Here is a 26,403-nt window from a genome sequence, read left to right on the forward strand (position 1 = left end):
TGGGGGTCATCGTCAAATTCCATCAAATGTGAAACACGGTCAGGGAAGCAGAATCCAGACTAAGTCAGACAGTCCCGTTCGAGCCGTCTCCCTGGCAAGGCCCTGCGGTTACAGGTTTGCCACTGAGCCTGAGACGAGAAGGGTGGTGCCTTTTAAGCATGAAGACCTATCTTCACATCTATTTTAAATTCACATTTACATCAAAGTTATTAGTGGCAGAAATCTCTTTCAAATCCATGCATAAAAGGCAAGAATTTATAAAGAGTAAATAACTTAGTTGAAAGTAGCAGAATTAATTAGTTGGATTAAACAGTCTAATCCTTGTCTATAATATTATGTAGCAATTCATTATTATAAGGCAGAGGACTGGACTGGGTGGTTTTGAGTCTCCTTCCAGGTGTTGAACTTACGGTTATGGGATATTTTTTAAAGCCCTTTGCCAAGTTATGCTCTGTCTGTAAGCACTGTGGGGTGCGGGGAAACGGATGGGTGATCGGGTCACTGGGGGCCGGGCCAGGCTGGGGACCCTGAAGGTGATCCTGTGTCCAGTGCGATAAGACATCAAGGACTTGCTTGGAAGGCAGAGCTGGTCACGTCCTCACTTGGGCAAAAGCCACAACTAGTTATCTTTTGCTTCGCCTTTAGTTTTTGTTTAAGGATCACCACCCACTTTAGCAGTGGAAAAAGTGCAGTAACAGGTCGTTCTGCCCTGGAACCTCCGAGAAACTTGTTCTCACTGCCCCGGACAGCCATGAATCACGCCCAGGCTCGCGTTGCTCTGCAGCCAGCCAGGCGCTCGCCCGGCGTGCGGGTCTGTCGGAGCGGAGGTGAGCGCACGTCGTGGGCTGTGCTGCTTTCGCGGCCGCACAGGGACGGTGGTGCTTGCGTCTTCGTGCCCCTCAGCACCACCCACGAGGCACAGGCCTGCTCAGTGTGCATGGCCCTCGCCTCCTTTGAGCCTTAGGGTGCAGCTCTCCTTGTGCTGGTTTCGTTCCAGGAGTTGTCACTCACGCACCCGGTGTCGGTGTCAGCGAATAAACGAGCGAGCAGCTACTCTGAGCGAATGGGCGGGAAGCGCAAAAGGAGCCCAGAGAGCTGACCCTGAGAGTCAGAGGGCTTTTTCCTCCAATGGTTCATTTCAGGAATGTTTACGCTCCAAGTTCGAGTAGAGGTGGAGGAGAGGAGGGGATTTCAATCTAGGACAGTAACGTAGAGACATGGATGAGGCAACGTTCCGTGACCAGCCAAGAGTGCATCCTGACCTCAGGAAAAAGGACAAGTGGGAACACACATAAGGCCGCCACTGTGCCAGATTCTCTACCCACTGTTATCTTCCTGAGTCCTCACAAAACCCCTGTGAGGTGAGTGTTGTTCTCCCCGTTTGTGGCTGAGGGAAGGAGCCCAGGGAGAGTGTGGGTCCCACAGCTGACAGGCCCAGGGGCGGGGCGGGGACCCGGCATGTCTCACTCCAGTTTCCCTGATACGCTGCTACTTTCCAGTAAACAAAAACCAGGAACACATATTTCATTATTTATGCTTGAATTTTATTTTGTATCTGATGGAGGGAAAAAAAAGGATGTCAAACAGATTTATTGTAGAACAACAAAACCCAACAACTGGCCTTAACCCAGGAAAAGTTTCCTGCTCCGTCAGTGTGGTGAGAAAGCCGAGCAGGAGGGGAACATTTTGGTGTAGCTAGAAATAGTGAACCAGGGGTGGTTGTGTGAAATTTAGTTGTGGTGACCATATTTTCCTAATCAGAGTCAGCACGCCCAAGCTCTTTGTTTTTTTCAGGGATCAGAGGGACTCCTGAAAGTGCAATTTACATGCAGAAATACAGGCAGTCAGTTCTACTGTAATGCAACATTAGTTCTAGAAATTGCCATGCAAAACTGAGCAAAAACCACAGAACTTATGGGAAAAGTGGGATTAGGTGCTTAGCCCTCAAAAACTTCTTCATCAATGACACATTAAAAAGCTAAACAAAACCTCAGGCCCTGAGAAAAGGGTGGCACTGTTGGACACACGTTACATGGATAGGAAATACATAAAGCATTTTTCCTCTAATTTCTCTCTGTGTTCCCAGTGCCTAGTTCCTCACGTGGCATGTCGTACGTGTTTGTTAACGGAAATGAAGTGAGTTGAGTAAGCTATTGCTCCTTCTGCTCGGAGAGTCTGGGATTCAGTGATCGGAGGGGTGGGACTGAGGACAACCTTTAAATAGGTGGGGCGCTTCGGGCCCGTGTTCCACTGCACACAGAGGGTGTGGTCATGAGCCCAGCCTACGTTATTTGTTCTGTCTTCCCGACTTCTTGGCTGTACCCTCTAAATCTGCCGGGTTTTTATATTTTGCCTGGGAACGGGTGTTGGAAGCGTTTTTGTTCTTTTCCCTTTTGTCTTGAGCTCTTTGCTTTAATTTTCACTCTGTGGAATGGAAAAGCTGCCTTAAATGTAGTCTTATGGAACACCTCTTACAGGGCAGGCGCTGCAGTCTCAGCCCTGTGGATCCCCTGCTGTAGGGGAGACAGGCAAATGTGCAGAGCATGAAGGTGCTGGGAGACAACACAAATACAGGAGGCTCCACGAGCAGTGTGGGATTCAAGGAAGGACGTGCTCAGGATGGCCACACAGCGGAGGAGATGCTTGAACTGGGTCTTGAAGGATGAGTAGGAGTTCATGTCACAATTGGGAGTAAGGGCTTCTCGGGCCGAGGGAGAACAGCGTGTACAGAGTTGGAGGTGTGATGGGATGTGCAGAAACCCTGAGCTATCAGCCAGCCCGTCAGCTGGAGGGGACGTCAGCAGCCTGGAGCAGTGGCCGTTCCAGCCCCTCAAAGTCTGTAGGAGCAAAGCTGCTTCTCCTAGAGTGATGTGAAAAAATCTCAGAGAAAAATTTTGTAAAAGCCAAGGCATATTTACCTGTTAATGGTGTTTGTTATGGTCTCCAGGACATCTTGTTGGATATAGAGACTTTTCTGCATTTTGAAGTTTTTCACTTCTAGCCAGTGTAGTCAGAAAGGAAAAAAAATCAGCACCTCACAGTGTCCAGTTCCGGGGCTGCTGCCGGTGTGGTGATGGTGACAGGGTGGACAGGGTTTGCGGGGGGTGGGGGTGCTGGAAGAAAGGGATTTGTGGCAGCATCCAAGTGCAGCCTTACATCCAGGAGGACTCACCACAGAGCCAGGGAAGGGAGGTGAGGATGGGTGCGCTTCTCTTCAGGCAACTCGGTGTCCTCACAGCCGAAGCCCCTTTGGACGGGAAAGTGCAGCCGATTTGACGCCTTCTTACTCTTTGCTAATTTTCTCCTCATTCAAATGGCAGCTTGGGTCAATTTATTTCCATCATGATTTTCAGTCTTTCCTTGCTGAATGTCAGGACAGTGCCACGAGGACTCGCGCCAGTGGAAAGCTCGCCCCATGCACGTGGGCGCACGAGGAGGGTCCGACGGTGGCCGCCCCCTGCACGCGGGCTCCCTGGAAGCGGTGCCTCTCTGAGGCCGGGGCCTCGCTGGACTGCCGCCTGCAGCCCGCCCCACGTGGGGCTCTTCTCCCCAGGTCGGGCCCCATCACCCAGAGCCCCCTAGGACGCGCCCCATCTGTGGAGGTGCGAGGACAGGTGGGGTCTGCACGGCGCTTTCCAGGGCTCTGCTCAGAGGGGCGAGTGCTCCAGGATGGGGTCCTCCTCGCAGCCAGCACTGCTGGTGCTTTAGAGGAGGGGCCCAGAGACACCCGACAACCCTCAGGAATGTCCAGTCCTCGGCTCAGGCCACAAAGCTAGACAATGGCCCATCCCCCGGGCATATCCGTGCAAATAAAAGACCCTGGTAGGAGAAAAGTCAAAGCAAGTGGTATTTAGCACACATGGAGGGGGCACCCCACTTTTTCTTTTCCTTTTTCAATTAGGATTTGCTAAGGGTTCTGGGAGGACTGATTTGTAAGATTTAGTTGGAACGGGAATGTGTAGAAAGCTCTGGACAAGAGATGGTGCCTTCTAGATTATTTCCATGTGGAATCAATGTCTCAAAGTAACTAAGTTTAAGCAGGTGCATTTTGCAATTCTAAAGGGATTTTTTTTTTTGTGGGGTGTGTTTCTTGGTTATGAGGGAGGTGGCTATTGTAAGATCTCACTTGGGTCAGTGCTGCAGGAGTTTACTTGGACCTCCCAGCCCTGTGGTCCTCTGGAGGCAAATCAGGAGGTCAGTGGGGCTGCCCGGCTGCCCATTTCCTCTGGTTTTCTCCTGACCCTTTATTCCCTGCTGAAGGGTGCGTGGTTCCACTTAAAGCACTTTTGTGTTGTTTAAGAAAAAATCAGTTTTAGCTGCTGGCAGTTAGATGGACAGACTGGTGTGTACCTGCGTGGAGAGCGCTCTGACCCAGCGGAAGCTTCGGGGCTGGGAAATTAAATTTACTGAGACGTAACACGGTGGCGCTCGGTCACCTGGGGCCGGTGGGTCTGCGGGGAAGGCCTGCCATGGCGGAATATTTCTGATTGATTTTAATCTTGCTTGGTGGCGGCGGGGGCTCCGAGCCACCTGTGCCTGGCAGCCCTCCCCACCCGGGCGCGCAGCCTGTGCGGGGGGCACCGGTGCCCCGGCTGCAGAAGGGGGGCGCAGCGCGTGGGTGGGGGTCCCGCCTCAGCTGGGTCTAGCCCGCGCTGGGCCGGTTCGGGGGCTGCTGGTGCCCCCCGCGCTTTGGCAGGTGTGGGTGTCTGACCGGCGCGTGCGTCCGCGGAGGGGCGAGGGGGGCGCCGAGCCAGCGCGCTGGGGAAGGCTGCTGGGTGCATTAGTTCCCTTGTTGATACTGTTGAAACGGTATCGAGAAGGGGTGGCAAATAAACAGGGTATGTAGAAGGTGGTCCCCTAAGGCCGCCGTCATTGTTTGAATCCAGGGCACTCCAAGGGGATTTGAAACGCGTTTTGGATCCCGCCTGGTTGGGTCTGGAGGGGTTTTCAGTACTTTTTTTCACCCCTGAAAATGTTCCTTGGCTTTTCTTATGGATACTTGTTCCCTGTCAGTTCTCACTGCAGCGCGAGGGGCCGAGCTGGTTGCTTTGAAGTCCAGTGGAGAGAAAGGAAACCTTCCTGGGGCGCATGTCTGAGCTTGGACAGACGCCGTGGGAGGGACGTGAGCCGGACAGAAGTGGACCCTTAGCCTGGCCTTAAACAGCACCTGTGGAGTTTATGAGTCCTCCAGGGGAAGGTCAGAGAAATCTACATTAGAATGCCTTGTTTCCTGCCAGGAGGACTGCCGGAGTTTATGGGATGCCATTCTGCCGTGGTGATGCGTTTATGGCCATGTCGTATACTCAGGGTTGGCCATCCCTGCCTTTCATGAGTACCACAGACCCTGTTCATCCTGGGGGGGGGGGGTCCCCTCAACCTGCTTTTGGAAATTAAAGGTTGAAAATGTGTCTTGAGAGGGCTTTGCTGGGGTGTGGTTTGTTTTTTGTTTTGTTTTGTTTTGTTTTGTTTTTAACTCTGGACTTACCAGTAATAAGTCACCTCTGTGTGGGCAGAAGGATTCTTAGTTAGAATTTTGTCACTGGGAGGCTGGACGTGGAAGGAACGGGGGCCCTGGAGCTCAGGTCTGAGCTGGGGTTTGGGGTGTTCTGGTGAGAGGCCGGGGGGAGAGCTGTGTCACCCTGGCTGGTGAGGGCACTGCCCGCTGCCTTCTCAGGGGGCCCGAGAGGCCCAGGTCAGCAGGAATTCCAGGGAAGGAGAGGACATCCTGGGAAGGACTGAGGATCTGAGGACTGTAGGTGTGTTCTGAATGAAATTCAGAAGGGAGCGAGATGGGCCAGGGGGGAAAGAAAAGAGAGGGCCTGCCTGTTAGGAAGCCACTGGAAGGTTCTCTCCTGTGGCCCGGAGCCCCTGCCTCGGCTGCAGAGCCGTCTCTTTATTCTCTGCCGTGGTCACTTCTTGAGGAGAAGGTGCAAGGAAACAGAGGATGAAGAAGCTGAAAGCAAAGATACGCGGGCGCCAGACGAAGTCAGGCTTTGCAGGAAGGGCTCCGTAGACGTGCCGGGTGAACGAGTGGCAGGCACAGGGGTGGGCTCACCGGCTCGCTCCCTGGAGGTGCTGCTGCCTTCATTTTCTGCCTTGCAACAACACCAACTGCCTCCTCGTTCCCAAAAGCCAGAAGTCAGCTGGGCTCCTCCCTCGTCCTCCTCCTTCCCGTGTAACCGTCAGTCTTTATGTCCATTTGGTTCTAAACAAATTTCATTGTTCGTCTACAGGTCTTCTTTAGGAGGCCTAAGTGATCTCTCTCAAATGCTTGAAACGCTTTAGTGGTCTGTAGATTCAATTCTAAGCACTTTACAAGGCTGTTGAGGCTCCCCCGTCTGCACTGCCCCGGCTGCCCTCAGACCCTCTGTCCCCCCCACACCGCAGGCTCCAGCCACGTGGAGCACAGGGTTGGGGCTCCCTGCGGGGTGAACACCCTCTGCCCAGGGTGCCCCTTTCTTCTTTCCAGCTGGCAAACCTATACTCATCCTTCAAGATTCAGCATTCCTTGGGGCCTTTTGAGATTGCCTGAGAAGGAATTTTCTGCTCCCTTCTCTGTGTCCTTAGGAGCCGTCTTCTTGGAAATAGCCCACTCAGGCACCATCGCACTCTGTTCCACAGTACGTTGTGCACCCGGGCTTCCAACACAGCTCTCGGGTTCTCAGGGCACGGACCAGGTCTATTTCACATTTATCCTTAGTCCCTGGCACCAAGTGGGAATGAAACATTTCTGTCCAAAGTAAGTTAGATTATTTAAGCATTTAACTTTGCTTAAGGCAAACCCATTATTCTGAAAGAGGGAAGTTCTGTTTCCCACCACAGATGCACAGAACAGATCAAAAGCTGTTGATTTGTGGCTTGGGACAGACCCAGCTTCTGAATTTGGGCCCCGAGGCCCTGAAGACCCTGCCGCCTCTCCTTTCAGAGCTGCGATGGCCTGGGGGGAGGGCGGCGATAGGGCAGGATCTTGGCGGTCTGGGGTAATCATCGGAGTCAACAGCCATTTCCTTGCCAGACCTGCTCTCCGTAGGAGACTGTTCTCGGCTCCCGGGGAGTGGAGAGATGTGTGGGCCTGGTGGTTGTGTCCAGCAGCCCCGACTCCAGGGCGAGTGGCAGACACAGCCCCCTCACCACGGCCTTGGCTGGGCGGAGGCTCTGACGTGCAGGGGCCAAGTGTAAACTGATGGAAGTCGGTGCTGCCGGGGGCTGCGTGAGCAGCGTGTGCTCACCAGAGAAGGAGGGAAAGCTGCCTCTTGCGCCTGGATGCTTATAGGATGGCTTCCCTCTGACTGACTGGAACAGAAAAAGCAAGGTGAGTGCCAGTAACACCTGAGGCCAGGGAACGTCAGCTAATAAGCACAGCAGTGGGTCCTGGGGGCCTCCCGTGGCCCCTGGGCGGAAATTAAAGCCTCAGATTTGTTTATTCAATGTGTCTGGTGATTTATTCTGAATCTGCATGCTTTCAGACAGCAGCCATGCTCTGTCCACCTTGGGCAGGTGGTTTCTCTCTCTGTCTCTGTCTCTTTCTCTCTCCTCCTCTCTCCTTTCAGTGTGCCAGACACCCTAGAAAATAAAGAGGTGACTAGAATAGTCCCAGCTGTCAAGAGTCAAGTTTAGTTGGGGAGTGGTAGGTATTTAGAATTACCTACCCGGATTATTTCCACTGGAGTACAAAGAATCGGAATAAGTCAAGATCTGTGGTTAGCATCTGGAAATTAGAATTATGAGCAGTTAATACCAATTGTAGAGAGGAAGCTGGAATTCATTAACATCTGTTATATGCCAACCCCCTCCATATGACAGTTCATTTAGTCCTGACCATGACCCCACAAGAAGGTCCTTCTTATCTCCATTCTACCTACGAGGAAACAGGCTCAGAGAGGTTAGGTAGCTTGCCCAAGGCCACGCAGCCCTGAATCGGCCCCTTGGTGGTCCGATTCCAAAGCACGGGCTTTCACCACCACACAGGCAGATTTCGAATGCTTCGCAAGTCCAGTTCTGATAAAACCGTCGACACTGGTGAAGTCTTCTGTTGCTGGGAGGTTCGTTGTCTTAGAACCTGAAGGGCCCTGCAGGCCCCTCTCTGTGAGAGCAGCTGAGAACCGAGGCGCTGTCTGGGGCACGGGGCGGCCTCAGCTAACGAGGATGTGCCCCCTGAGTGCCCTGAAGCAACGGGGTGCTGGCGCCTTCCCTGACTGACTGGCTCTGGGCGGTGGAGGTTGTGGCTTCCTCTTCCTGAGCACCCAGGGGTGCCGAGAGCTGAGCCCTCCCTCGGGAAGTGCACCCAACAGCTGCTGTCGACAGAGCGGAGCTCTGGGTTACACGGATGTGCCTCATTCTCTGACTCATAGAAGCGAAGTGAAGGCAGCTCCGAAAGGAGCAGGAAAATCACCGTGTACCCCAGACTTTGCAGGGGCGCGCATCTCTCTGGGTCTCCCAGTAAGGCCTCGTGAGACACATGGGTTTTCTGCCCCTTGGGCCAACCTTTTGATGTTCTGTTCTTAAAGGATGGGGTGGGGGCGGGAAGTCCCTTCATGGGGAGGCCAGAGCCAGGCCGTTTTCCTTCTAGTGGACTGGAGTCGGGGTCTCCTGCTTTACTCTCAGGGCAGGACCCCGTGTGCTCGTGGACAGGCCCTGTGACAATGTCCAGGTGCAGGCACCGGGTGGGGGACCCCGGGCGGGAGCCGTGGGAGGGACCCCCAAATGTTCACCCCCTTTGGGTTAAACACCAACATGAAAGAATCTAAGGTGATCCTTTAGCTAAATCAAGACGTTTTTCCCTTGGCCGGGCAGGAGGTGAGCATCACTTTAACAGGACAGCCGCGTCAGGCAGCTCTCCCTCTCTGCGGCCTCCAGCTTCCCTGAAAGCAACGATGTGCTACAGCCGTGGAGGGAAATTCTAAAACTGTTCAAAGAGTGCGTGTGGACACGTCTCCTCCTCTTGCCCCATCAAAGTGAGAACACACCACCTGTGAAATGAAATTACAAGTGTAAAGCACCAAGAAAATCCCTGCACAGGCAGGGCCCTGGTAAATGATAGCAATTGTTTTGCTTATTGCTTAAATGTTTTTGCGGTTTATGTTGCTGAAGAAAATAATAATGAGATGAAGACAAGAAATGGTTTTAAATCCCAGACTCAGTCTCTGCACGTGGAAATGAAGATAATTGCACTTTGCCACAGGGTGGTTGGGAGACAATTTCTTGGCACATAGTGGATACTAAGCAAATCTTGGTTTTCTTATTCTTCCGCGGAACTCAGACTCAGGTCTCTCTCTGCTCACACACACGTCTGTATTTGTTTATTGACTTATAAATACCTGTGGACCATGGTGTGCACTGTCTGTTATTTACTTAACAGAACATGTACTGAAAAATAATGAAAATGATTATTTAAAATAGTTATGAACACAAGTTTTGACGCTTTGTGTGCTCACCTTGGTGCAGGGCGTTGACATGGGGTGTGACGCGCTCCATCACTCGGTTCTCCGAGTGCAGGTGACCGTCTCCTGTGGATGCTGAAGGACTTTATTGGCTCCCAGAGACTGCTCAGGACGCGTGGCCTGGGGGAGGGAAATCGGGTTCTCTACGCTGCGGGGGCCGCTGAGGCCATCCTTCCAGCTCCCGAGACGTCTGGAGGAACCCGCAGCTCCCTCTAAAACTGAGAAGTTCTTGTCGCTGACAGAAAAGGCCTTCGGGGTAATGCTAATGCAGATTTACAGTCCACACTCGGAGGGTGTGGGGAAGTTCATATTCTGCCGGTTTAGACTTCTTAGTGCTGCTGTTCATGGCAGGGGTTCTTTGGCGATCTGTTTTCCGTCCACACCAGCACAGCTGTGCCTGTAGACGAATCTCTCACACGTTCTGAGCCTCAGTTTCTTTGTTTGTAAAGTAGGGCTAAAAACAGGGATAAAGGGAGGACGAAAATAGCCTCCAGGACTGGATTTGATAAAGTGTAGGAAAACGCTTCCACGGTGAGCTGCTTTGACGTCCGTCTGTCTTCACCATGAAGCTCGTCAGTTGCGGGTCTGCTGAGATTCTGTAAAACGTTCGTTCTGTTTTTACTTCGCATTTCATTTTTAAGTGCAGTTGCAGTTTTCAGTAAATATAAACGTGCACATGGTCTGAAACATTGAATAACGTGACGCGCTTTAAAAGGAGGCAGCGGGCTCCTCAGCCTCCCATTCCTGCTCCAATTACTGCCCCCAGAGGGAACCATTCTTTAACACTTTAGGTTTTTTTTCCTGGAATTTATCTCCTTATTTGCAAATGATAACTTGTGCTGCAGTCTCCTGTTGCTGTGTTTTTTTTCCTAGACAGTATTCATTCTTGCTGTGGAATGTGAGAATTTAGCTTTCTTACACTTCCTTCCTCCTACCCCAAACACACCTCCACGTGCGCACGCACAGACACACTCACGCTCACGCCACCCCCACCCCCCTCTGTAGTCATATAACACAGTTTATACATGCTGTATACTTACAACATGCTGTAATTAAGTTTTCTATTCTTGTACAATTTTTAATTTTTCCTGGAGCTACTAATTGTCTCATTTTTTTGGCGACTTACATTTTATGAACCTATCAGCAATTCATCCCCATATTCTAACAGAACGTATGAACTGCTCTCAGTGTAGTTTAACACCTCAGTGATCAGCCCCTTATAGTGTCGTCTCCTTGGAGACACCGTCTGGGTCGTCTGTCCCCGACTCCTGCCACCATCACTTTGGGGGTCCCCGCCGTGTCTCCCCCGTTGGAGCCCTTTCCTGGGCCTCGTGTCTTCACAGCAGTTAATTTACCTCGTTCCCCAGTAGTTTCCTGAGAAAGAGAACTTGGGAGATAATTTTTTTTTGAGATCTTATATTTCCAAAAATGGTTTTATTCTGCCCTCTCTTTTTAACAGTATTTATACACACTCTTTATTCTGAAAATTGGTAAATAAAGGAAATTAATAAGCATTTACTGCTTTTTAGGAGGAGCTACGATTAATTCCAGTGGTTGAGGAGAAGCTTTTCTTTACAGGAAAATGTCAGCTAATAAACATAAAAGGAACAATTTTTACTCCTTGTAAAAATAATTGCTTAAGGCAAGAAAAAATCACTGGCTGCTAAAACTGTTGGGTGAAAGGTTCTTGGGGAACAGGGTATTTGCACTGTGACGAAGCAACACTCGCTGGTTATTTATTTTGGTTGCTTTAGAATTCTAGGTAGGAAGTAATTTTCCATCTTCTTCCAGTTCCCAGTATTGCTGTTGAGAAGTAGAGTCTTTCCGATTATTTTAATCTCTAGAATGTACATTGTTTCTTTTTTTTTTTTTTTTTTTTCCTTTCTGGAAGTTCTTGGGATTCTCTCTCTATCCCCGGTGCTCTGAAATTTCACAGTGCTGTGCCTTGATGTGCCTCCTTTCTCATATAGGGGGCTGGGCGCTCGACGGCTCCTCTTCACCCAGAAATTCACGTCCTTCAGTTCTGGAAGATTTCGGAGATTCCTTCTTTGGGAATATCATCCCCTCCCTTTTATTTGTTCCCTCTTCTTGGAACTTCTATTGGACTTCATGCATTGATCCTTTAATTTTTTTATCCTTTGTGTCTTTATCTTTTTGTACTGTGACCTCCACTTTGTTTCCCAGACCTCTTTGTGAAATTTAAATTTCTATTATTTAAAAATTTATGAGTTCATTCTTGTTTTCTGAATGTTCACTTTTTATAGCACTCTGTTCTTGTTTTATGGATGCACTATCCCTCTACAAATAGTAATTATGGTTTTTTTTTTTCTTTTTCTTTTCCAGTTTTGTTTTTCTCTTACCTGTTTCATTCCTTTGGTCTCTAGCTTGTATGTTAAAGGCTTTTCTCAAAAGTCTCCTGCTGATGATGCTGGTGAGGCACAAAAGCTGCTTGAAAGTGCTGTATGTGTAGATGCAGTTTGTTGACTGGGAGTCCCACGGGAGCTGATTAGATGTGGAAATATTATATTGGGGGAAGCCTCGATTTTTAATATCTGCCCATTCTTAAGACTCATCAATTTGGGGAACCAAATAGGGAAAAGGCCTGGTGGTGGTGGTGGTGGGAGACATTTCATCATTCACTGTGTAGACTTTCAGTCTTCCATCTCCCCTGCTGTCAGCTATGTCCAAGAGTCCGTCTCCTCTCTGGGTTTTTCTCTGAAGAAACCTCCAGACGTCAGCAGAGGTGAGGAAAGGGCTGCTTGGGGAGGGGGCAGTCTGGGAGACTCCCACTTCCTTAAACAGTGTCTCAACCAAGCCTCCTGTTTTCCTGCCCCACTTTTCACCCTGGGCTTTAGAAGATGGAGTTGCCTCCAATTCCTAAGGCTTTTGTGCGTTCTCTTGCAGGTTTGAATCGGTTAGCTTCATGAGACATGCCTTACCCGACTGGAGGACTGGGCTTCAGTTCTTACTCTTTTAAAGTCTTCTGCTTTGCACCTTCTAAATTTTTGTTGGCAGTTCTCGTCTGCTGTTGTTTTCTCCCCTGTCTTTGTGCGTCTGTACGTATTTGTCACCTATTTCAGTGCGGTTTTGGAGGGAGGAGAGAGAAGGCAGCATTTCTATCTGTTCTGTTTCCCCAGAAGCCGCTTCTCCTTCTTTGCCCCCACCTCGAAAACTTCACCCTCCTCGGAGCCTCTGCTCTGCACTTATTCTAACTGAGCTTCAGCTGAACCTGAAGATGGCTTCTCGTCCTCACCCTGTCCTTTAAATGACACAGTTTGATTTACGGGAGCCGTGGGAAGAGAACGGCTCGGGCTGGAGCTTGGCCATCAGATGTTTGTCTGAGATAACTCACTTCTGCGGCTCTGAGCTCAGCCTGTTCCTGGACCCGGTCGAGTCCTCAGGTGCTTCTGGGTTCAGAGGGGTGGGTGAAAGTAGGCACTGGTTCTGGGCCTTGAGCTGATGTAGAGCAGGGTTTGAGGTCGGTTTGGTGAGATAGATCCACGTTTACTACCTCCGGGGAGGCCCCAGCTGACCAGGGACGTGCTTCAGAGTGTTCACGCAGGTTTCTGTGGCTCGCTCGTGGAAGCACGTAGACACCAGGGCTTGAAACTGCCACCGACAGTTCTCTCTGCCTCCAGGTCTTTCCTCCAGTTTTATCCCAAACAGCCCTGTCAGATTAACTTACCCAAAACATTAGATTTACCATTGTAAATTCTTAATTCCAAGGCCTCTGTTGCCTATTAAAAAATCAGTGTCTAATTCCTACCCTCTGTTCTTGCTGTTCTGTCACTAAGTTCTTGTGGCCAGTTCCTTACTAGTCAGATGAACTCATTCTCTTTCCCTAGAGCGTGTTGGGCCTTTGAGCCTTTGCCCACTCCTGAGCTTTCCTCAAATGCCATCCCCAGTCTACTCCCCACCGATTTGGGCCACTTCGATGCCAGCCGCTGTGACCACCCCGATGTGGTAGCACTACAGTCAACAGTAATTCTTGTCATTGTCATTTATTGTCTAGAATTCTTAGCTGTCCAGATTAGGCTGAAAGCTGGTGACCGTGCCAGGGACACGCTGGGCCCCTCAGCTCTGCCTCCTTTGCTCTCCATGAGGACCTCTCGGCCTCCCAGGCAGACCGTCCACGAGCATCCTTGTCTGGCCCTGCACCAGGCTCTCCTCTGCCTGTGTCCCTTGTTCCTCGTCCACCTGCCCTGGTCTCTGCTCACCAGTGCTCTCTGCCCTGAGGTGGCCTCCGTCTTTGGGTCCTGTCCACAGGTGGGGAGGTGGCCTCCGTCTTTGGGTCCTGTCCACAGGTGGGGAGGTGGCCTCCGTCTTTGGGTCCTGTCCACAGGTGCGGCACTGCCCTGAATATGTAGAGAAGTTCCCCCACTATTGAATTGTGGTCACTGGAGAATAGCAGAAAGGGACACAGCATTTTAGCCCTATTCTCTGTGCTCTTTCCCCTTCTTCCCCATTCTTATTTATCCGTGTATGTTTATTATTATGATTTCAAAAGACTCATTGGATGGAGGGGTATACATTTTCTACATTTTCTCCTTAAATGGGTTTCATCGAATGTCCCTCACAAGGTTTCCAGGTGTGCAAGCCGGGAGTGTGCCCGTGACTTGTGTGCAGCAGCTGGACAGTGAGCCTTGGTTTTCTTTCTTCTCCGCTGTTCCCCCCGGCCACGGGGGGTGCCCGCCCTGCCGGGCGAGGTCCTCAGCTGCATTAGACAGGACCTGGGAAGGTAGGGTCTGGTGCCCCGATCGCTTTCGTCACTGGGCATGTAAAATGGGACCGACTTAAAGCTGCTTTCTGTGCTTTAAGCTCCTCAGGCAAACATGCTGGAGAAAGAGGAGGGTCCGTGATGGTATTAATTGGCGGAGCTCCGTGTGGACCACCCTGAATTGAGACTCCCGCGCGTGTCCGCGGACGTGGCTGGTGACCCCGCCGGGTACTGAGGCAGCAGGTGGAGAGAACGCAGATGAGGACCCGGAGCCCTTCGGACACACCATTGGCAGCCCGGGGCTGACGCTCTCTCTGTCGGGGCCAATTCCTGGGGGACCCCCAGCAGCTCATTCCCCAGGCTGCGAGCGGAGGTGCCAAGCGGCCGGGAATTACTGCCGCAGAGGAAGCATTTAATGGTTTCCAGCTGCTGTAGTTGGAAGAGGAGAGGCTGGACCTTCCTTTCAACAGAGACAGGAAACCAAAACGCAACCACCTCCGTTCATTTTGCCTTCAGGAGGGAAATCGGCCCTGCAGGGACACCGAGGGCAGCGTCTTGAAACGGCTCTGCCCCCAGGGAGCCAGGGCGGGGAATTCACGACCCAAGTCTCCAGCCAAAGTGGGGGCAGCACTTCCCTGGCTTTGGGGTGAGCCTCGCATCCGGGGCTTGCACATCCTCCTAGGGGACGGCCGGGAACCACCACCCTCCCCTTTTCCAGTTTAGATGTCATGGTGCCACCTTAAAAATCCACAGCACAGTCAACAAGAAATAGACACGGGCGTGGACACAGTGAGTGATCGGATCTTCCTATCTGTGTCCTTTTGTCCCTTGGACAGAGCTCAAACTTCGCTTTTCTTATATCTATTTGTAAAAATCCATCAGGTATCCTTCACAGAGAAACCTTTAGCAAATGTAAAAAGTAGAATTTTTATAGGACACAGTCTCAATTATAATCCAATAAAAATAGAAACAAATATAAATCTCACCACCACCGACAGTCTTGACTCTTCAGAAGTTAAACATACACTCCTAGAGAATTATTGGATCAAAGAAGAATCTAGAGGGAGATCCTAAACTGCCTGAAAAGAAATGGAGGAGAGCACTTGTGCTAACCTGCGTGTCATGGCAAGGGAGCAGAACGTAAGGGGCACATGATGAAGAGTGAGATGAAAGTAAAGAGGATGAGAAAGTAATCACTTTAAGAAGTTCGGGAGAATATAATAAATTAAACCAAAAGAAAGCAGAAAGGACAATATGAATAAAAAGCTAAATTTAAATGAAATAGAAAACAAGCAAACAGAAAACTTTAGGAAGGTATATAAGTTTAAATACCAGTTCTTGGGGGAAGACTAAAATAGAAATTTAACTGTATGTATGATCAGAGAGAAATACTTGAGTAAATCTCAGCACTTTCATTTGATGGAATAGTATGCAGCCACTAAAATTGCTCTAAAATATTTGTCAGACTGTTTGGGGGGATGGAAAAGTTTTGGTGATGGATGGTGGAGATGGTAGCACAACCGTGATTGACACCACTGAATTGTACACTTAATGTGGTTAAAATGAGAAATGATTGGTGTATATATGTTACCACTATAAAAATTAAAAAAATTTTTGTAAGAAAGTTGAGTGAAAAGCTTATGTTAAGTGGAAAAAACAGAATCAAAAGCCGTAGTATAGGCTGATCGTAACTGTGAACGTGAATTCAATCTCCCATCCTCCCTCCCCCCAAGTCCTGGAGAGAATTAAATCTGGAAAGAATACATCAAAATATCACACGTGCTACAGCACAGTGACCTTGAAAACCTCACTGAGTGAGAGGCTCCAGTCCCAAAAGACAAAAGACCTGTTTGTAAGATCGCATTTTTGGGAATGTCAGGAATAGGGGTCTCCAGAGAGAGTAGACTAGTGATTGTCTGGGGCTGGGGAGAGGGGACTGGTAGAGACTTTCTGCTAAAGGGCATGGGATTTCGTTATGGGGTAGTGAAAATATTCTAGAATTGTGGCAGTGGTTGCACAGCTGTGGGCACACTAAAATCCGTTGACTTTACACTCTAACTGGGTGAGTTGTATGGTATGTGAATTATATCTCCATGAAACAGCTACAAATTAGTGGTTATCTTGGGGAATGGGAATATCAGTGATTTTCCTCTTGTTTTTCCGTATCTTCTGTAATTTCCACATGTAAATTATGCATTGCTTTTATAATGGAAACCTAAATTAAAAAACACTTTAAAATAAAGATGTTAACAATTGGCCTTTTAACAGAAAAAGCGGTGATTAAAAAAAAAATGTTAGCCTCCCTCCTGGGAAGGTGAGAGGAGCCAGACCCTGGAATCATAAAGTTTGGAGACGGTTGTAACAGGGGCTGAGCTGCAACAAACAGAAAGGGCTCAGGGGCTGTCCTGTAAGCGTCGCTTGGCTGGGGACCCTCCCCGGTGGAGTCACATCCCTGGAAGTGCTGGGCGCTGGAGACCTGGGACGCTGAAAACCAAACTCTAGTAAAATACCCTCAAAGGCGCTGGACCTGCTCCCCGGGCGCCGGCTGGAGAACGCCGTGGTCTTCTGTGTTGTCTGCCCCCTGGTCCTGCTCTCCTGGTGGCTGGTAACTGTGTGCTTTCAGCTTTGGCGGAGTTGGTTTTGTTGTTGTTGTTTTTAACTGGAAGTGAAATGCCGTTTTGACAGAGGACTCTGCCCGCTGCTGTGAAGATGGGAAATTCCTACTCCGGGCAGCTGAGGACGCCGCGCTTCGCGGAGGTCCTGCACAGCTCCATCGAGGCGTCGCTGCGCTCCAGCAGCCTGGCGCCCCGGCCCGTCTTCTCCCGGCTCTACCTGGAGGCCGAGCGGCAGCTTCCCTCCCTGGAAGGTAGGAGACGCGCGTCTTCTTTCATCCAGAGAGGTAGGGTCGCCGCGGACGGGGGCCGTCTCCTCCGCTGCGCGGGTAGAAAAGGATTGTTAGAAAAAGGAAATTGCACAGGAGTTCAGTCTTCCTTGCAGCTTCATGGCTCTTCGCATTCCTGAAACTTAATGCGAAGAGCCATAAAGCTGCAAGGAAGAGAATTATTCCTTGAAAGGGTGGGGAGGAAGGAAGAGGGCTGTTAGGCTGTTCTGGATCACTTAGAAGCGTAACTGTTACCTATACTCTTGCTACAGTTTGTCGTTTCTGCTTAGATAAGTGAGCACCGTCAGCAGGCTCTTGGACCTCAGCTCAGATTTTTATCTTCATCCCACGATTCGGGGGCAAATCTTGGCAAAGTTGTCTTGGTAGCAGGTACAGGAGCTCTCTGGCAATACTTAAAAACCAAGAACAAACCCTTAGGATTTTAACCTTGCCAAGAATAAATAAATAATCTTCAAGCACGGGGACAACTTTATCCAATAAATAAAATGGTTATTTTTTAGTTTATTTATATTTTTTATAGACATGTATTTTCAGGTCAGAAGTAATCCCACAGCAATCCATGGTGTGAGAGAGTTACTGATGCTGAAGTTTTTTTGTAAGTTTATGTCTTTCCCTTGCAGTTACCTGCAGAGTTCACTTAGCTATTGAAGTAAAAGAGGCCCCTGTTTAAAAGAGGCTTATTAATTAATTAAACAAGAAAGCGTGCAGTGTGCCATGTTCTGTGCTGGGGTGGTCATGAGGTGTGTGAGTGTATGTATGTGTGAGTGCATGTTTGTGAGTGTGTGTGTGTGTGTATATATGACTGTACGTGTGTGTGGGTTGTGGATGGGTGTGAGTGTGTGAGTGTGTGTGCCGGGTGGCTGTGCATGAAGTAAAGTGAGGTAAGGGGGTGCTGGTTTGCAGGGACCCTGCCTGGAGTCTGCGTGTTGTCTGATGGTTCCTTGTTCCAGCTGGGAGGCGTTCCTTGTGTCAGGGTTTAAAAGTCCTTTGCTGACCTTGAAAATAGCACAAGGAAGGACCCAAAGGAACTGGATCTGGGTCTGAGAGAAACTAGATTGGGGCAAAACCACAAGTTGGGAAAACCAGGAACTCCGTGGTATTCACTTGGGAGCTTCCTGGCCGAGGAAAGTGGCCGTGGCCTGGGGGGACTGTTTGTGGACATGTTGCTGGCTGCCTCGCAGCCCTGTGGAAGGGCCCCTGGACTCCATACAGTGTTGGAAATCGTTGCTGCTAATGATAAATCAATAACACCAGCGATGCCAGCAATAGTAATGAAGGGCATCTGAGTGGCACTTAAAACCTACAAAGAGCTTTCACCTCCACGAGCTAAAGCCACTGCATCCTTGATGGGAAGATGGAGCACTGGTCTGCGGCGTTTAGGGGGAGTGGTGCATGGAGCTGCCCCCTGGCCCCGGTGGCTCTGGCCCAGGAAGGGGACAGATGCACAAGGGGGAGAGTGGAGGGGAGGGAGCTCTTGGGGGGCTAAGGGCTTCTCCTGATGTTGAAGTTCTGGGGCAGCGGCCTTTCTCCACCTGCTGGGGGAGCCCGGGGCTGCAGCGCTTTCCAGTGTCAGCTTCAGGCCTCGGGTTGTTGCCCCTCTGGGCTGGGGTGCCTTCCTGGGGGTCTCTGTGATGTTCCCACTTGCCGGGCACACAGAAGAGGGAGCCCCTCTGAGAGTTCACTCCCCTGGCATGGGGAGCAGGGGTAGGGAGAGGGTGGGAGGCGGGAGTGCCACACAAGCCGAGCACTCAGCTGGAGCCCCTGCTTTCTGCCTCTTGAGACTTGGGGCAGACTGGTTTGTGTAAGGACGTCTTGTTTTGTCTGTCTCTTATCTCTGCCGTCCCTCCTCAGACAAGCCTTCAAGGTGATTTTTATGGCCAGGCCGCTGGTGTGTAAACAGCCCTGCAGTTCAGCATTTCATGTGTTGTGAGGGTGCTTTAGTGCGGGGCTTAGCACTTTGTTCTCTGGACAGGGGTCTTACAGCCTCCTTCTAGGGTTAAGAAAAAACCCAAACCTTTTACGTTTTATTTATTTAATTTTTACAGAAGACCCAAAGGGCAAAACAAACACTAGCCCGATATTTTGGGGTAGATCCCCGTGAACCAACCCCGTCACCGGGAGTGTCGTGGAGCCACTGGAGCAGTGGCGCCCCCGTGACACCAGTGGAGGCCTCGCGTGCCAGGGCCCGTGCAGCGTCCACCCACGGCCCCGGAATGTCCCGTGACCTTTACACCCACTTTCCCACTGGCTGGAACTTGAGCTCTTGCTTTAACTTCCTGAGGCTTAAGGGCCTCTTATTCCTTCTGGGAGCCAGGGTTCCTGCTCTTTCTGGCTCAGCAGTGCAAGGCGCCCCCATCCCTGGGCACCCTCTGTGCGCTGACGGCTCCTGCGCTGGGATGTTCTTTCCCTTGTCACTGGTTTTCCGTCCCCTTCTGAGCCTCGGGGGTCCTGGCTCAGGGGCGGGTCAGGATTTTGCAGTGGATGTTGCCCACCCCGGGCCAGGGCCGTGCCCTGCTGGCGCCTGGGGCATGGGGTCTGGGGGGCTCTTTAACCCTCCCCCGAATTTAATGGCAGGAAGGAAGCATCTGAGCAAGGCGCAGGCGTCCATTCGCGTCCCTTCGTCTTTGCTCTTTGTGGGTGACCGGCCCCAGCCCGGGGCAGATGGGGCGGGAAGCAGGGACCACCGACAACTCCCGCTTCAGTGCTCGCTGCAACCCTGCCCCGTGCTGGGCCAGCCTGAAGTGTTCAGTTTCCTCTTTCTCTTGTCCCACGGGTGCCTGTAAATGGAGCCGCCCACAGAGGCTGCTGGGGAGCTTGTGTTCCCTGTTCTGGTTTCATCAGACCTGGAAGACTCCGGGTCACTCTGACGGCCATGTTTTCCCACAATGTCACAGCCCAGAGTCACCCTCGGGTTCAACTGGATTAACCATCTCATTCTAAAGATGTGGGATGAGATGCACAGAGAAGTTAAGTAACTTTTCTGCAGCCACACAGACTATGGCAGGTCCGAGCACTAAAACTTGAGTTCCCTGGTTCCCTGTCCGATCTGTTTCCACTACACATGATTTCATCATTAACCTAAATCCACTTAACCTACTGGGTGGAGAGTGTTAGCGCCAAGTAAGACAAGAGTAAGAGAAGCGGCAGCCAAGGAATCAGCTTTAAAGGAAGAGACAGAGAAGCAGAAGGAAAGCATCAGCCGTACCCCAGCCCAGTGGACTTAGGGTGTTCATCAGGACCCTCTTAAGAGAGTGTTCATTAAATGACACCCAGAGATGGGTGAGCGGAGAGTTCCAAGTTAAAAGAAGAGGTCTTGAGAATTCACTTCCATGGAAGTCCCCCTTTCCCCCTTGTGCTCGCTGCACGTTGGACCAGCTGGGCTCTGCTGGGGGGTGGGAGGGTGGACCCCCTGCAGTCCCCGAGCAGACTCCCTGCGTGGCTGTGTGCCGGGAGCAGTGGGTTCCCACAGCTGATTCCCGGGTGTCCTGACAGTTCCATACTTGGCGTCACTCCTACAACCCCACTTTACTTTGAGAAGAGCTTCCTACAGCCACCGCGTCTGGCCCTGCTTTGGAATGTCTTGGCTTGGCTTTTTGAGTGTGACAGGTTTGGGTTTGTTGGTGTTTCTAGCATGGTGCCCTCTTCCCTGGAGAAACTGACCATGTATTGCTCTGCAGCTCTCCCCTGCCCTGCCCGGGCCGCACCCACGGCTTCTGCTCCGTCTTCTGGACTGGGCAGTGTGGTGTGGCCTGGGGCTTGGCGTGGGCCCCTCGTCTGTAGAATGGTCTATTCATTAGACCATGGCATGTCCTGCACAAGTGTGTTCTGGGTGCCTCATGTCTACAGGCTTCGTGGACCCCGGTGTGTGCACAGACACATTCAGCCGTGTCGTGCGGGTCGTGAAGCCAGGGAGCGAGGCTGCCTGCAAAGTGCGAGCTGCTGTGCCTCAATGTCCCCTTGAGTACAGGAGGTGAACCGGGATTCTGTAAGGATTAAGTCCTGATTAGATGAGATCTGTCTGGTAAATGATAATTCTGGATTTGCCGTGATTGCGGGTGGAAGAAGAGGCCTCGGCGTTCCTCACGGCTGTTCTCTTCCACTTCCAGCTGGTGGCCGAGGGGACAATGAGGATGAGGAAGAGGAAGGTGACGGGGGATTGGAATCAAACAGCCCCCCAAATCCCTACCAGACGCACCCCCCGCCTGACGGATGCTGTACCACTGACGGTAAGGCCTGTGGGCCCCGGCCGAGCAGGGCCCCCCGTGTCTGCAGCTGCCCTCACTGCACCCTGAGGCGGAGCCTAAAGTCAGGTCACGGCCACAGCTCAACTTCTGAGTGGCTTGGGACCCAAAAATTCATTTTTATACATTGATTTCTTGAAAACTAGCAACTCAGGCCCGCTGACACGTGTGTTTGCTCAGAGTGGGTTATTAGGAATAAGCTTTCGCACGTGCTAGGGCTTCACCATTGACAAAGCAGATGTATCGTCCCAGGGCCCCTGTGGGGTCGGCCCCGAGGCCGAGATCCCCGCAGGCGGCAGCTGAGTCGTCACCAGAGACGCTTGGCGTGAATTCTTGGCTCTGTCACTCACTAGCTGGACACGCTCTCTGTGGTTATTGAGTTCATCTGGCCTGTCACACGCCAGTCAAGGGGTGTGTTTAGTTAGTTAGTTAATTAATTGAAATAACTATTGAGCCCCAGGAGCTGCCAGTTTACGGGGGAGCGAGGAGTGAAGCGGGCGTGTGGCCCGGGGTGTGCCGAGTGCTCGGCGGGGTCTGCAGCGAGCACCGGAGCCAGTTCAGGGAGAGGGTGAGGAGGCTCCCGGAAGAGGGGGTCCTTTATCTGGGCCTCGGAGTCAGCCAGGAGAGTGTGAGGGGTTGGGGAAGGTGAGAAAGTCCAGACAGAGGAAACAGCATGTGCAGGGCTGGGGGTGACCGCTGGCATCTGCTGGGGAAGGGGCCGAGGGCGAGGCAGGGCTGGAGCAGCGGCCACTGGACACGCAGGCCCCGCCGGGAGCTCTGACCCTGTGGGTGGCGGCGGGAGGGGCTCGGCCCTCTGGGGCTGCTACTCCAGGACAAGGGGAGTGAGTCCAGGGGCCCCCAGCGGGGGCTTCCAGTGTCCGAGTGCTAGGAAGGTGCCTCACCGGGGCTGGGGGTCACGGGGCCGTCAGAGGCCCTCCAAGCAGAGAGCCAGCCCCGCGTCGGCTCGCAGCCCACCCTCCTCTGGCTCCGAGGAGCCGGGGCCCAAGTGGACCGGGAAGGGCCCGGGACCTGGAGTTAGAAGCCCAGGATGACAAAGGGGAGCGACCCCAAGCTGGGGTCGGACCTCGCTCCTGTCCGGGCAGCTCTCAGTGGCTTTGAGCAAATGACCTAACCTCTCGAGCCCGGCCTCCTTCTCCTGGGGCTGGGGACGGCGCTGCTCTCCCGTGGGGGGCAGGAGGTGGCAGAGCTGTCCTCTGGGGCCGGCCGCTGGCCCCACGCCTGCCCCTCTCTGGGGTGAGGGAGCTCGGGGGAGACGCCCCGTCAATGTAAAGCAGCCGGGGGGGCACTCCGAGGCCGTGGGGTCTCGCAGGGAGGCCCCGGGGTCTGCGCCAACGCTCCGTGCCGGGCCCAGGTTGGTGGCTGAAGACAGAAGAGGCCAGGAAGCTGGTCAAGACCCTGCAGCGGGTCACCCGGACAGACCTCAGCCCCCTTCCTCCTCCTCAGGTGTTTTTGGAAACGCGTTTTGAACAGGAAATGTATTTAAAAGATCTAAATGCAGAAGGTTCGGAAGGCGGCAGGGAGCGAGTGTGTGTTGCCCTGTGCGGCCCTTGCAGAGGCACGTTTTATCCGCTCGCTCCTGACCTTCGCCTCCCACGTGTAAAACGCCCATGTGAAGAGAGACTGCTCGTGGGTTCCTACGGATTTGTCCGACAGACATCTCAATTTCCTGTTACTTTTTTCCTATTGAGCTTCATTTGCTGTTGAGTATTGTTTAGAAACATCTGTGGTCACAAGATAATGACCGTGTGACCAGTGCATGAATAACTCGAGTATAATTTAAATTTCAGCGCTAGTCTTAAGGTGAAGCACCACAGTGGGGCTGGGGGCTTCTCATCCCCCGGCTGCCAGCTCCTCACACTGGCCGGTCCCCCTCCAGGGTTCTGCCAGGCGGGCCGGGACCTGCGCCTGACCACCCTCGCCAGCGAGCCCCTCGACGTCCCCACCGGCTTCCTGCTCGTGGGGGCCAAGGCCCCCGGGCTGCCGGACCACCTCCTGGTGTGCGCCGTCGATGGGAGGTTCTTGCCCAACGACCAAGGCCACAGCGCCCTTCTCGGTGAGCCCCCTCCCCTGCCCTTGTCTCTTCTCCATGAGCCCCCTCCCCTGCCCTTCTCGGTGAGCCCCCTCCCCGCCCTTCTCCGTGAGCCCCCTCCCCTGCCCTTGTCTCTTCTCCGTGAGCCCCCTCCCCTCCTCCGCAGCCTGCTCTGCATTTGGGGGTGTGTGTGGTGCCGGGCGAGGGAGATCTTTGTTGGTGGCAGTGGGGGCCTCCTTTGGGACCTGCTCATCAGCTTGTCATACACCCGTGTGTGTCTTTTCCAGCTGAGATGATTTCTTTGTGGAATGGAATGCGAATGAGATTCCTTTTAAAGTATGACAGCCTTCCCGTAGAGTGCCCGTTGTTGAGTATTAATTTCTTCATACAGTTATACATCAAATTTTATAAATGCCTACCTGTGTCAGGAATGGGAGACAATCCCTGCCCTAGAATCTTCCAGAAGTTGTTAGACCCCATCAGACATTAGGCTGGGGGTTTGCTCCCGACTGCCTGGTGCTGGGCAGCCTCTCTCCCACCTCTGCTGACTCGTGCAGGTGGGTGCAGCCTCGGGCCTCGGGGTCCTCTCCGTAAATGGGGGAGCCCACCTTGCCCGCAGCCCACCTGCGCTCTGGCTCCTGCACCTGTCCCGTCTGGTGGCTTCAGCTCTGGCTCTCGGCCGGCGTCACCCTTGTCGGAGGGTTGGATGCTGAGGCGTCTGTTTCAGACGTAGCCTTGGAACAGTCTTCACTGCAGAAGTGAGTTTGTGAGAGTTTGGAGAGAAAACTTCCAGGTTAGATAAAATCCCAGTGTCTTCCATCACTTCCACGTGTGCAAACGTTTCAACTCCGAGTTTCATGCTTGATACGGCCCCACAGCGGGGCGGGGCAGTCGTCTCAGTGGTTCTTGAGCAGGTTTTGTGTCTGAGGGGCTGTGGGAGCACCCAGGGGAGGAGAGGGGACGAGAGGGGACAAGAGGGGACGAGGGGGTGAGGGTGCGGGCAGACCCAGGAGGGGAGAAACCGGCTCCTGCCAGGGGCTGGGGGGAGACCCAGCCTCGGGTGAACTCGGAACCAGGTGGATGCCGCGGACTGGACGTGCAAGCACGGCTCTGGGAGTGACCGACGGGCGTCGCTTTAGGGAGAGCCACGACTTACGGCAACTAATTTTTTAAAACAGTTTGCTCTGTCAGAGCGCATGGAGTCGGCCTCAGGTGTAACTGGGATTCGGTGCTGCTCCGAGGAGAAATGCCGTGGGGACGCTGCGCCCGAGGACCTGGTCCAGTCTGATCCCGGCGGGCGGCGTTTGCGGGAATTCCGCGGCTTTGCGCTGCGAGGACTGCGAGGGCGGGGGGTTCCGGGCCCTGCGATGTGGCCCCCGGCCCACTCCCGGGAGGAGCTGGAGCTCCGCGGGGGCCGCGCGAGGAAGGCGGGAGGAAGGCTGCTGAGCGCTGGCCGAGGAGCCGTCGGCAGTGGGGAAGCACCGGGACGCACACGCGTGCAGGTTTCCCGCAGGTAGCCCGTGGGCCGCGCCCACCCCGGCCCTTCACGCCCTCTCTGGGACCTACAGAAAGGCAGGGTGGCCGTGGAGTGTCCCGGGAGGCGGGGGTCTCAGACCCTCCCCCACTGCCCACAGTTCACAGTCAAGGGCCCGGAATCCAGGAAAGCTGAATGGTTGAGATCTCGGTGTGCGCCTCAGGTTTTGACTGTAATTTCACCTAAATTGGCTGATAGCTAAGACATAAGAGGAAAAAGGAGTTAGGATGTCCATTTTCAGATGGGAGTGAACTAGTCCGTCGTTACTCTGCCAGTGAACAGTGAAGCGTTTGCTGCTGTGTGAACCCCAGTCGAAGGTGAGGCCGCAGCCCTGCTGGGGGCGGGGGGAGGAAGATGAAGAAGGAGCGTCCTGCCCTGGGGGCCCGGGAGTGGGGGGCTCAGGCCACAGAAGGGGTTGCAGGCTGAGGGACGCAGGCCCCTGGGGGGGGGTGCGCAGGCCGCGGGGTGGGGTTGCAGGCCGCAGAAGGGGGGCACAGGCCACAGAAGGGGGGTGCAGGCTGAGGGACGCAGGCCCCTGGGGGGGGTGCGCAGGCCGCGGGGTGGGGTTGCAGGCCGCAGAAGGGGGGCGCAGGCCACAGAAGGGGGGTGCAGGCTGAGGGACGCAGGCCCCTGGGGGGGGGTGTGCAGGCTGTGGGGTGGGGGCTGCACGCCGCAGAAGAGGGGCGCTGGCTGCAGGGGTCAGCGCAGCGTATGCAGCAGTGGGGCAGGGGGTGTGACAGCGATGCGGCCCCCGGTGTGGGGAGGCCCTGAGGAGTGAGTGGCCTTTTCCCCACTGGAGAAGAGCATCGACGTCCACGGCCGCAGAGAAACTGCTCTGGTTGAGCTCACCCTGCGGTGTACGGAGGCAGTCTGCTGGCTCACGGCCCCGGCAGGCAGTGGCAGGGCCTGGACGGAACCACGAGGAGGGATCCTGGCTCCCAGATCCTAGAAGAGGGGGCGCTCCGGCTGAGGGGACTGTGGGCTGGGGGAGTGCGGAGCCAAGACCCTGGCAGAGGCTGTGTGGACTGCACCCCTGGGAGGAGACTGCAGAACACGGAGGCCATCGGAGGTGTGGGTTTTAACTGTTTATTAAGGAAATTTTCCAACTGCTCAAGCGGAGAGAACAGCACAGCAGTATAATGTGGCTGTCCTGTCTGTCCCCTGCTTTTAACAATTGCCAACACAGGGCCAGGCTTGTTTCATTGATAACCCCGTTTTCCCCCCTCCCGGATTATTTGAAGCAAATTCTAGAGATCAAGTCATTTCCTCTAAATATTTCAGGGTGTATGTTTAAAAGTTAAGGACTCTTTGTTGGAAACCTAGTGCCATTATTATATCTAAAAAACATAAGGACGATCGCTGTTAATGGTATAATGAACACTATCGGATACCCATTGTGCTCCGATGTTGTTTCTTATATGTGTCTTACAGCTGGTGGTTGGAATTGAGACCCTCGCCTCTGGCTGATGCGTCTGCAGACCCCTCCTCCTGATTTTCCCTTTACAATTCATGTATTTGA

The 26,403-nt window shown here is 53.0% G+C and overlaps 1 protein-coding gene across 1 annotated transcript in view; it reads left to right on the plus strand.

The window, feature by feature from the left end:
* GREB1 (growth regulating estrogen receptor binding 1) overlaps positions 1 to 26,403 on the plus strand; it is a 173,053-nt gene that overhangs the window by 48,142 nt on the left and 98,508 nt on the right. Inside the window, exons 3-5 of the mRNA XM_037812669.1 lie at positions 16,843 to 17,023; positions 21,166 to 21,285; positions 23,198 to 23,374. Coding sequence (XP_037668597.1) covers positions 16,867 to 17,023; positions 21,166 to 21,285; positions 23,198 to 23,374 — 454 coding nt within the window. The 5' untranslated portion in view covers positions 16,843 to 16,866. The remainder of the gene's footprint in view (positions 1 to 16,842; positions 17,024 to 21,165; positions 21,286 to 23,197; positions 23,375 to 26,403) is intronic.

The sequence above is a fragment of the Choloepus didactylus genome, chromosome 20 (assembly GCF_015220235.1).
Source record: "Choloepus didactylus isolate mChoDid1 chromosome 20, mChoDid1.pri, whole genome shotgun sequence".
In the NCBI taxonomy this organism is placed as follows: Eukaryota; Metazoa; Chordata; class Mammalia; order Pilosa; family Megalonychidae; genus Choloepus; species Choloepus didactylus.